The following is an 11988-nucleotide window of genomic DNA, read 5'->3' as shown; positions in this document are numbered from 1 at the left end:
CTCTCTCGCTGTGTCTCTCTCTGTCAAATAAATAAATAAAATCTTTAAAAAAATTATTTTAGAGAGAGTGGGGGAAGGGCAGAAGGAGAGGGAGAGAGAGAATCTCAAGCAGACTCCATGCCCAGCGAGGAGCCCAACCCAGGGCTCCATCCCACGACCCTGAGATCATGACCTGAGCTGAAATCAAGAGTCTCACCCTTAACTGACTGGGCCACTCAGGTGCCCCGACTCAGGGACCTTTTACCTACCTCCTTTTTTTTTTTTAAAGATATTTATTTATTTATTTATTTGAGAGAGAGAAAGAGAAAGAGAGAGAATGAGCAGGGGGAGGGGCAGAGGGAGAAGCAGGCTTCCCTCTGAGCAAGGAGCCTGGTGCAGGACTTGATCCCAGGACCCCGGGATCATGACCTGAGCCAAAGGCAGATGCTTAACGGACTGAGCCACCCAGGTGCCCCTAACCACCTTCTTTTTTCCCCACTCTATCTGGTTGATGCCGCCTGAAGGGCAAAGTGACCAACTCTTCCTTTCCTCTCAGTGGGACCTTATTCCCTTGCTCCACCTTTGTCTCATGATTGAAATGTCTGTGGAATGAATGCATAAATGAGCCAAAAAAAGGGCTCCAGCTGCTTTCAGCTGAACCTCTCAGCGTTGCCCAGGGGTCCTTCACCACACTTCAGCCAGTTGATCTGACTTCATCTCTAACTTGACCAAAGTATTTGGGTTCTCCAAGCAGACATGCTCATCAGGTGCCTTCCATTGATATCTGCAGAGCCTGTGTTTTTAGTTAGCTGCTTTCATGAATTACTTTGCATTGACAGCATCCATAAGGACAGACTTATGCATAGTGGACAAGATAAATGAATGAGGAGTTAATTTTCATAAGACCCCAGGGTCCTTCCTTATAATCCCCTGGTGAATTATCCTCTATTACCTCAAGTCCTCCTGTGCCAGAAACCTCACTCAGCTTTATCAGCCTGGATCCAGCTCTCATCCTGCATCTTGGGGCGGTAAACGCCTTTATCACTTTTGGCTTGAGGTTTGAACTGGGTTTGGGCTGGCAGGCATCGCTCAGCTTGCCCACCTCGGTCTCCATTAGAGTAGAGTGAGTCAGAGCCCAAAAAAGTCCAAGGGAGTCTTTGGTGTGTTTGAGGGCATCCGCCTGCCCATCCACTCAGCCACCTGCCTGTGTATTTATGGAGAATCTACAGTGTCAGGCGCTGTGAGGTATCCGTGTTGAGAGTTACTGCACGCACACATCTTGGAGCTTCTGAATATTCATGAGGGAAGCAGAACGTCCAATGTTAGAGGGGGGAGAAATAGTAAGTCATAAATATTAATAAAGGCAGGCCACATGCTGCAGGGAAGCCTCGGAATGCTAATGAGGAGATGACGTCCGGCCCGGCGCGTGCCAGCGGGCCGGTGCCCGAGCGCGGGCGCGCCCCCGAGCGCCCGGGCACGAGCGCGGGGAGGGGGCGGAGGGGGCGGGGTGGAGGAGGGGAGCGGAGCCGGGCGCCGGCCGAGCTGCGGGGGGAGCGCTCGCTGGCTCGCCGCTGCCGCTGCCGCCGCCGCCGCCGCCGCCGCGCTGTGCTCCGGCCGCTCCCCGCGGCCCGTGGATGGGGGTGTCCCGCTGAGCCCCGCGATCCGCCTCCCTCCGCCAGGACCCGGACAGGTGCCGTCGCGGGGGGCGACCTTAGCCCGGCTGACCCACTGCCGTGGGTGGGGGTTGGACGGGGGTGGAGAAGGAGGGGCCCCGCGACTCCGGCTTCTCGGCCAGCAGGTCGGGGGGTGCCGAAGCCCCGCGCCCGCAGCCCGTCCCATCCTGGAATCGGAACGGAAGAGCCCCGAGGCCGTCGCCCTCCTGCCCAGCCCTTCACGGGAGCGCAGCGCCCGGGTCGGGAGCTGTGGGATGATGGGCACTTCAAGCATCATCAGATCAGAGCCTCGGCCCCCCAGCCAGGCCTGGCGTGCGTGTGCGTGCGAGTGTGTGTGTGTGTGTGTGAGAGAGAGAGAGAGAGAGAGAGAGAAAAGGGAGGCGCGGCGCGGTCTGGGGGCCGGGGGAACCGGGAACGCTGCCCGATGGTGTGGGGCAGTGGGTCTGTACCTCCTCCCTGGACCGTTATCTGGTCCGGCTACTCTTCAACGCCCCAGAGTCATCTATGCGCCTAAGAGCCTGAGCCCGCACCCGCCCGTGCCCCTCCCTGGGGTGCCGAGCCTGTCCCCAGGACCATGCATTCCTGCAGTGTCAGAACCTCTCTCAGCTGCCGCAGACGCTGCGGGAACGATTGTTTTACTACGGACCAGGTCGGAGAAAGGACGAGGGTGGTGGTGGCTGTGGGGGCGCTGCCCTCCGGTGGGCCCAGGGCCTCTGGGGCTCTGGGGCGCGAGGCTTGACAGAGCCCCAGGACGGGCGTGTTATTCCAGCCCTCTCTTCTTTTTTGCCTATCCCTTCCCTTCTCGCCGCTCGACACCCCCGGAGCTCCCTGCCACTCCCGTGTCCCGCTCTTGTTTGGCCAAAGGGCCGTGGAGTATGTGTGCGGCCTGCGCGGGGTGAGCCCAGCTTTCTTGGAGCGCCAGCCATTGTGCTGCTTGGAAAAGCCTTTCTTTACCCCAACAGACCCGGGCGGGGGGGTGGGGGTGGAGAGGGGGATGTGAAATGAGGGTGAACGGAGCAGCAGGAGGAGGGGAAAGAGGGGGAAGCAGAACCGCAAAGGGATTGCTGACTTATATGCAACGAAATACTCTTTCTGCGGAAATGGGAAGCTGGCACAGTCCTGTGTCCTGGCTGGTTTTGCTGAGCAGCAGTGGGACAACTGCGGTGGATCAGTGCAGGGCAGATTTTAGGGATGAGGCGGGTGAGGGGCTAGAAATCAACTGATCTATGGGACAGGTAATAGGAAGAAGGGGGAGATGGAATGGGGCCTCTGTGGAGGTGCAGAGGCCCAGCAGGGGGAGGCATGGTGAATTCTCCTCTGCTCCCGCTTCACTCTGCTCAGCTCAGCAAAGCAGGGAGAGAAAATTTGTTACTGCAGCCCCAAGCTGCATCATTACGCTGCAAGGGAGAGGCTTCTGTGTCTCCTACCCGGTCTCTGTTAAGCTCAGAGCCGTCTTTTCTTTTCCAAATTATACCATCTATCGGGAGCCAAAGTAAATGGAATAGATTATAGGACATAAACTATAGCCTTGCACTGTGTTCTAGGATACAGAGAAAAAGGCAAGGTGACCCTTCTGCGGTTCCCTTTCCCTGCCATTCTTCCTGCCTGCCTTTTTTTAAAAGTTGGTTTGGGAAGCGTAGAGACAGAGGATAAGCTCTGAATTGTATTAACCCTAGCTTTTCAGGGAGGAGGACTCTGAGATGAGTTGGGAGTGAAGACAGGGCCGAGCCTGTCAGGATGCAAGAGTAGGACATTTCAGTGGGGGTGCAAAGGCACCTCACCAAGGGAGAAGAGCCAAAGAAAGTGAGCTAAATGAAGGACAGAAGGCGCACCGGTTCCAGAAGGGTGGCCAGCGCCAACCCAGAGGCCCTTCCTTGAGTCAGGCTCTCATGGCCTCTGCCACAGCCTGGGGTCTTTCTACAAATACCTGGCTCAGCTTGGGTGTTGAGTAACTTTCAGTTTCCAGTGCAGGCTTTTAGTTTTTGTTTCATCTCCAGGTGGTCATTCATCCAGAGCTGCTTGGCTCCTGGGTTGTGAGTCAATGAAAAGAAATCAGGCTACATTGTGGATTGTTGAGATGACCATGTTTCTGAACTCTGGAGCTGTGATATCCCGTTCTTCTTTTATAATCATCTAGGTGAATCCATTTTCTCCAGAGGCTGCCTGGGCTGAGGATAGGTGCTTTCCGCATAATCCTCCTGTTGCCAACACCCAAATCTCAATCTTTGTCTTAGATTCTGGATAGATTGCTCTCTTGTTGCTGGTTAATAGTATAGACTGTGCCATTTCAAACTAGCACCCCACTGGTATTGCTTACTCTTTCCGGCTCCCCCTTCTGTTTTAGAGAAGAGTACAGATTTAAAGGAAGTGTAAATATCTGGAACATCAGCTGGTTAGCTTTCATGTCTCTCTGAAATGGGGCCAGTGTTCCAAGAAACTGACCAAATAAAATCGAAAAAAAGGTGATAAAGTTTATTCAGCAATAGTTCTCCCATTTGATCAACATTTGGAGCATTGCACATAGACTGTCATGGCAGGGGGAATTTTTTTCTTTTTTTTTACTTGAAACACCCTCCCCCTACATTTCCATGAAACTGAGTTATCCTCATTTTCCTAAATTCATTGACATTTATTGGCCACTACATATGCCGTACATTGTGCTTAGCACTTCCAAAGATTATCTTCATTATTCTACAAAATAACCTTCAACTTAAATACTATTTTATTTTTTTTAAAGATTTATTTATTTATTTGAGAGAGAGAGAGAGAGAGAGAGCATGAGCAGGGAAAGGAGCAGAGGGAGAGGGAGAGAGAGAATCTTAAGCAGACTCGCCACTGAGCATGGAGCCCGATGTGGGACTCCATCTCATGACCCTGAGATCATGACCGGAGCCCAAACCAAGAGTGGGATGCTTAACTGACTGAGCCACCCAGGCGCCCCTAAATACTATTTTAAACTTCATTTTATGGATGAGGAAACTGAGGCACAAATTTATCAGAGGCTGATAATTTGCTCAAGTCTCACACCTAAGAAGTGATAGGATCAGGAGGGGAACCTGGAGTCCAGGCTCTTAACCATCAGAGTCCCGCTCTAGCCCACACAAATCCCTCACCTGTAAAGCCTTTTCTTGCTCCCTGTTATACTCTGTGATCTTTTCTCAACTTACTTTGGCACTCAGGGATTCTCAATCTTTTTTGTGCTATTGGCCCTTTTGGCAATGTAGAGAAACCTATGGGATTCTCCTCCAAATATGTTTTTAAGTGCATGAAATATAGTTATATTCAAAGAGCCCTTTTAGGGGTCTATAGACCCTAGATGAAGAATCCTCAGGAGAAGGCAGTGTCCCTGTGTCACTTACTAGCCACCTCCTGGGGTCTTAACTGTAGTCAATAATTGGCAATTAGTTGTGTATTGTTTTATAGCTGCATTGTCCAATATGGTAGCCATAGGCCACCTGTGGCTAGTCTAAATGGAAATGTACGGTGAATACACACTGGATTTCAAAGACTTAGTATGAAAAAAGAATGTAAATTGTTTCATTAATATTTTAAAATATAGATTACATTTTGAAAGGCAACCTTTTAGATATATTGGATTAAATGAAATACATTATTAAAATATATTATTAAAATTAAGATCATTAATAAGTTATTAAAATTAACTTGCAAGCTATTAGCTCTACACCAACACCTTCATATTTTAACAGATGAGAAAAACAGGACTCATGATGCTTGTCACTTAGCCACACATTGGCAGGTCTGTTTGGCTCTTGAGCATATGTTCTTGCCAAGATATCATCTGCTTTTATATCTCTTTATCTTGATATCTTATCATGTTGCCTTTGCGAGCCATAAATACTTAGAATATGTTTTGATGGGATGTGATGGTAATTGGCTTAATTCCAGGAGAATCCCAGTAAGAGCTGGCTAGGTCCTCGCCTGGCATGACCTTTGCCTCACTTATTTAGAGTTTAAGTTTTATAGACAGAGAGGGAGAACGGCACTTGCAGGGCAAAACCCCTGGTTTTTGCTGTCTGTCCGGTTCTCCTCAGGTGGTGGTTCCAATTTCAGCATCTAACTGGACCAGTAATCACACAGACAGGAGAGAAAAGTTTGGTTACCTTTGCATTTTACAGGGAAGAAAGTGGGGTATGTAAGGAAGGGTATGATAGACAATAATGCTGGGCTGCTGAAATGGAAAAATGAGAAAATGTATGTGGGGGACAGATGATCATTTTTCAATGAGCGCATATTAATTGATTGCCTAGCTGCATGCCAGAGGTTGCTAGGAGCCATGCGTGATGTCCAGAGGACGTCTGTGCCCCCTGAGGAATTTACATTAAAACTGAGGAAGGGCTTGGATATCCACATGGTTGGATAAATCACAGTTGAAGGCAGTGTATGAGGAGGACCGAGAGCCATGGAAAAGAAAGCAGGCCCGAGTATGCAGCCTTTCAGCGGGGGGTGCCCGAGATGGTTATGGAGGCTGGCCTTGCAGCGCATGGGTATTTGGGTCTCTCTCTGTCAGGATAACCAATCATTTGATCCATTCCTTTAGCCCCAGACAGAAGCTCTGTATCTTAGAAAAGCTCAGGTGCTTGTTTGAAAGTCTCTATTGGTCTATGATGTATTTATTGATAGTAATACCCAGGTCCATGAATCCCTCTCCAAAACCCTTGGGGCCAGGCATTTTAGAAAGCAGTAATAGAGTGCATATTCTGCATATCACCTCCTGGGGATTGGGGCAGCAATCACCATAATTAAAAACATTAATATTTCTGCAGCAAAACACACTAAATGGGATAAATTAAAACCATAAGCAACTTTATATTCATGTAGATCAGCTTTAGTTGCCAAGTGAGGTCAGGTCAGGTTTTGCCACCAAATAAGTTATGAAAGACTTCTGGTTTTCAGAGCATGTGGTTAAGGATGTGGACCTATGGTAATAATAATAATAATGATAATGATAATAATAATAATATTAAACGGAGAACGTATGGAACAACAATGATGTTTATTATCTTCCAGACACTGTTCTAAGCACTTACCTGGGTTTACTCCCTTAACCCTTAAGATGATCCCTTGCAGATTATTATTTCTGTCTTGAGAAAAAAATAAAAGGAAGCACAGAGAGTTAAGTAAGTTGTCAGGTTGCAACTGGTAAGGGTCCGAACAGGATGCAAACCTAGGCAGTCTGGTCCAGGGGCTGCATCTTAAACCACTGTGCTTTGTCTTTTGGAGCAGGGAACTGGAAGCAGGCATGTCTCCAAAGTTTACTCCTCTTAGGTTATTCACACTGACGACAGTGTTTGAACGCTTCACGTGTATAACAGTGAGCAGCAGTGATGGATACCTGGAAAGTGGAATCTTCGTTTTCAGAGGGATCCAGAGTCAGGGACTACCTGGTTATGGCTCCTCAGCAGGGCTGGCACAAAAGCCCAGTCCCAGCTCACGTTACCTTGTTTATTTCTCCTAGATAAACGAGTCCTGAGAGTTGCCCTTGTCCTATCGCTGGGCAAGAATGGAGGCCCCCCTGGTGAGTCTGGATGAAGAGTTCGAGGACCTTCGGCCCTGCTGCTCAGAGGACCGGGAGGAGAAACCACAGTGTTTCTATGGCTCATCTCCCCACCATCTAGAGGACCCCTCCCTCTCTGAGCTGGAGAATTTTTCTTCCGAAATAATCAGCTTCAAGTCCATGGAGGACCTCGTGAACGAATTCGACGAGAAGCTCAATGTCTGCTTTCGGAACTACAACGCCAAGACGGAGACACTCGCTCCCGTGAAGAACCAGTTCCAGATCCAGGAGGAGGAGGAGACCCTGCAGGACGAGGAGTAAGAAGTCTTAATTGCCCTCTGTTGCTTCAGACGCGAGCCCCGTAGTCTGGGGCTCCTTGACATAGAACTGGTTTCTGTCCGTGGGCTCGTGGCATATCACTTAGACTTCTCTGTGGTGGGGCAGGGCCCCGGTAATTGCTGACATTATACTGTTGTGTCCCTGAACGGTGACCTGAAGAGCTTTCTTAAAATGGAAACCTTAACGGAATGAAAGATTTTTAGAAAATAGGTTTTCTTTTATACGAAATGGAATTTTAGGAGCATGATCCATTTTAGGGTCTGCTATCTTCAGTTTTCTTTTTTTTTTCCTTTCCAAAGATTTATTTTGCACAAGCCTTCTACGGCTTTCTTTTTCCTCATTAAAGCACACATTTTACTTTGCTTGCATGTGGAGCTGTTTCCCTTATTATTTCTAGTACCTTTAATTACATACATTAATTAGAATTCTTAACCCTTAGAATGCTTGCTTTCTGGGGAAAACGAAGAGGTAAACAATGGTGAACTGTTTGTTATAACAGCATTCTTCAGACTGGCTAATTTAGGGATACATTTAATAATTTCTAGAAGCACATGTTACAGGACTTTTTCCTTCGGTGCCCACTGTTCTTGGTCACACCGCTTCGAAGAATGAAGAGGTAGATGGGGCAGACTGGTGGGCAGCAAAGCAAGGTTTATTGAGTGATAGTACAAAGCTCCCGAAGAAGGAGGGGACCCGAGAGGGTTGCCCCTCCTTTTTTAAAGATTTTATTTATTTGAGAGAGGGAGCATGAGAGAGAGCACAAGCAGTGGGGAGGGGCAGAGGGAGAGGGAGAAGCAGATCCCCCACTGAGCAGGGAGCCTGATGCAGGGCTCCATCCCAGGACCCCCGAAATCATGACCTGAGCCGAAGGCAGACACTTAACCAACTGAGCCACCCAGGTACCCCTTCAGTTTTCTTTATATCAGTAGTAATCCACCCAGATACTAGAAATAAGGACCAGGAAAAAATTATTTAACTGTGACAGAGGAATCTGTCACTGGAACAGTTTGCTTCAAGAAACAGCAGAATTATGAAAATCATCCGTTTACAAACCCTCCTCAGGACTGGAAAGTCGTCTACAAATGTTAAGATATGTCCAAACAAGAAAGCATACAAACTGAACTGAGAGCCCAGGGAATTACTTTGGGCACAATAAAGGTGATAATTAGGTGACCTGGCTTTTGAGGGGGCAGGGTCCCTGTGTCACTTACTAGCCACCTCCTGGGGTCTTAACTGTAGTCAAGAAAAGGGCTTTGAGAAAAGTGCTGTTTGAGGAATGACTAGAAAAACAAGAAGGGGTTAATTTGGTACATAAATTAAAGAAGGGTGTTTTGGGCACTTAATAAAAACAGGCCTGAATTCCCTATAGAGAGAAAATATGCATCAATTTTTTTTTTTAAGATTTTTAATTTATTTGACGGAGAGAGACACAGCGAGAGAGGGAACACAAGCAGGGGGAGTGGGAGAGGGAGAAGCAGGCTTCCCGCGGAGCAGGGAGCCCGATGCGGGGCTTGATGCGGGGCTCGATGCGGGGCTCGATGCGGGGCTCGATGCGGGGCTCGATGCGGGGCTCGATGCAGGGCTCGATCCCAGGACCCTGGGATCATGGCCTGAGCCGAAGGCAGACGCTTAACGGCTGAGCCACCCAGGCGCCCCTGCCTCAGTCGTTCTTAAGGAATCACACAAGAAACGTCAAGTAGTTGTAATGCAACCCTGGAGCAATTGGGCTTTTGGTTTCTCTTGAACTTGAGCCGGGGGAGGGGGGAGTGTTGCCCATAAATAAGTGGGGTAAAAGGGCGTGTCCAAGACAAGGGAGCCTGACCTGTGTGGGAGGCAGTTGCTGACTTGATGACCCTGTGAGTGTACCCGGGCTCTGTGTCTGTCTGTCTCATTCACTATTATATCCCCATGTCTAATATAGGGCTTGGTTGTGTGTTAAGTAATCCAGGAATATTTTTTGAATGAAATACTGAATGTCGAATGAATTGGGTGAGCCATTATGGCTGGCCTTGTAGGTGAAGGTAATGCATTTCCAGATCCACACCATTTCCTTCTCTCCTTTTTAATTAATGTTGGCCTGAAGTCATGATCAGAGAGAACATTTTACTCTGGTGACCAGTACTGTAACTGTGAGCCATGTGTTTTAATTCAATTTTAAGTTTGAAACTGATTCTTAAATTCTGAGCCTGTTATAATTTTTTCAACTTCTGTAAGTCTAAAAAGAATGGCTCTGGGGCTTTATTATACAGAGTATTTTTTTCATTCCTGGTGCAATGAACTAGAAACACAAAGACTGTGAATTATAATTTTCATACTCTTGCTAACTCACTGTGTGACCTTGTGCTAGTCACTTAACTCTAGTCGACTGTGTGGGTCCTCATTTTGGAAACCTCCAGAGTTCAATCTTGATGAAGCGGGGCTAAGGACTTGGAAAGAACCTAGTTCCTTACCTCACCCAGGCTGTGCTCTGCAAATGACATTTTATTTATTTTTTTAAATATTATTCTTCTTTTGATTTTTTTTTTAAGATTTTATTTATTTGATAGAGAGAGACAGCAAGAGAGGGAACACAAGCAGGAGGAGTGGGAGAGGGAGAAGCAGGCTTCCTGCGGAGCAGGGAGCCCGATGCGGGGCTTGATTCCAGGACCCTGGGATCATGACCTGAGCCGAAGGCAGACGCTTAACGACTGAGCCACCCAGGCGCCCCTGAAAATGACATTTTAAGATGCGTCCCATTCCTTTTGCTTCCAACAAATCATTTCTTCCCTATCTAACCACCCTCCCCCGCCCGCCGCTGCTCCCCACTGCCTCATTAAAGATGAAGGCCCAGTGAGCAGGTTCTTACTCTCTTCTAGCACATTAGCAGAGGCCACTCAATGTTAATTACCATCACATGGGGTTATTGGTCCGCTCACCCTGATTTTTCTGACTTGCCTGCCTCATTGACTGCCTCAGCTAAAAGATCAAAGGTTGAATATTTCCTTAGAGATAAGGTACAGTTTGGGGATAGCATAGAGGGAGGAAGCCGGGAACAGAGAAATTAACACTGCGCTTTCTAGGCGGTCAATGTATCTAAACCTTTCCAACTTAAAATAAAAATCAGAGTTAAATTGCACATTTTGCCTATAGATACCTATCCAGACACAGTAAAATTATAAACTATAAAATTATGATGGAGTAAGGAAAAAGATAATTTAATATCTAATCTGGTTATGATTCTCCTGAGCATAGCTTGTGATAAACTTGCCTAGGTTTGATATTGGGATGGGTATTTCATCCACAAATGGACTGAAAGTGTTTTGGCTGGGTTAGAGCTAAATAATAGAAACATAAAACAAAAGCTGTGGGGGCACCTGGTTGGCTCAGTCGGTTAAGCGTCTGCCTTCGGCTCAGGTCATGATCCCGGGGTCCTGGGATCGAGCCCCGCATCAGGCTCCCTGCTCGGCGGGAAGCCTGCTTCTCCCTCTGCCTCTGTCATTCCCCTGCTTGTGTTCTCTCTTGCTCTCTCTCTCTCTGACAAATAAATAAACAAAATCTTTAAAAAAAACCAACAAACAACAAAAACTGTGAAATTCTTAGTCAAACTGACCTCCTTAAAGATAGCACAAGTCATAAAGCGAGTGCAGTAATTCCCTTTAAAGTTTGGATTTCTTTCCTTCTCATGTGGAACTATTTGGCCAATAGGGAATTGGCTGAGATGTCAACTCTGATTTGTCAGGGCGTGGAAGTTCTAGATACTACAAGAGAGTCAAATTTGAATAGCTATTTCCTGGTTGTAAGTTTAGAAACTTCCAGAATCTGTTCTTTGCACATGTGTGATCATCCTTTCCTTTGTCATAAGAGATTGAATATGGAGGCCAGAGACCCTTTAGGGACCTCAGCCCACCGCCTGCCTCACTGGGGTTGTGATAGGCCCTGGATGCAGAGGGGCCAAACATGTGAGAACAATCACAGTTTCCTGTTCTTTAGATAGAATTATTGGGTTAAAGGTGTTAAAAATAAAGTCTACACGGGGTTGCGCCTGTCTGGCTCGGTCGGAAGAGCATGAAACTATTGATCTTGGGGTTGTGAGTTCTAGCCCCACACTGGGTGTAGAGATGACTTAAATAAGTAAAAACTTAAAATCAAATAAAATCCACACGGTAAATAAATACCCCGTAGTCAGCCATACTTGAAGGTGAAGACAAGTAAATACCAAATACTCAGGATAGGGAAAGCCGATGGATAAGTGATTTTTAAGAAAGTTATTTCTCTTCTCCGAGGTGGTTTCCCCAGAGGGCAGAGGTAGTATTGATTCCAGTTAAGTCCTTGAAAGAATCTAAAAAGTTGTTCAAAGCCATTATGTGCTAATAATAATTCCTAAGTCTTAACTGCGAAACAAGTATTAACAAACTCACGTGAACACACAGCCAAGTGTGGCTATCGGCTTGACTGGACACAAAACACTGGCTGAGGGCAGGAGCCAGCCTTGAGGGTATTAAG

The 11988-nt window shown here is 47.4% G+C and overlaps 1 protein-coding gene across 3 annotated transcripts in view; it reads left to right on the top strand.

Annotated features, from left to right (window-relative positions):
- The first annotated feature begins 1514 nt into the window (after positions 1 to 1514).
- FEZ1 (fasciculation and elongation protein zeta 1) overlaps positions 1515 to 11988 on the top strand; it is a 43857-nt gene continuing 33383 nt past the window's right edge. For 2 of the 3 annotated variants that reach the window (XM_032426223.1, XM_032426221.1), the window contains exons 1-2: positions 1515 to 1669; positions 7129 to 7484. In XM_032426223.1, coding sequence (XP_032282114.1) covers positions 7174 to 7484 — 311 coding nt within the window. In that variant the 5' untranslated portion in view covers positions 1515 to 1669; positions 7129 to 7173. Of the gene's footprint in view, positions 1670 to 2017; positions 2302 to 7128; positions 7485 to 11988 lie in introns of those variants that run through there. The other variant, XM_032426222.1, reaches the window with a different exon arrangement.

The sequence above is a fragment of the Phoca vitulina genome, unplaced genomic scaffold, assembly GCF_004348235.1.
Source record: "Phoca vitulina isolate PV1807 unplaced genomic scaffold, GSC_HSeal_1.0 scaffold34, whole genome shotgun sequence".
NCBI classification, from domain to species: Eukaryota; Metazoa; Chordata; class Mammalia; order Carnivora; family Phocidae; genus Phoca; species Phoca vitulina.
Note: the sequence above shows the minus strand (reverse complement) of the source record. Positions and strands in the feature narration are given on the sequence as shown.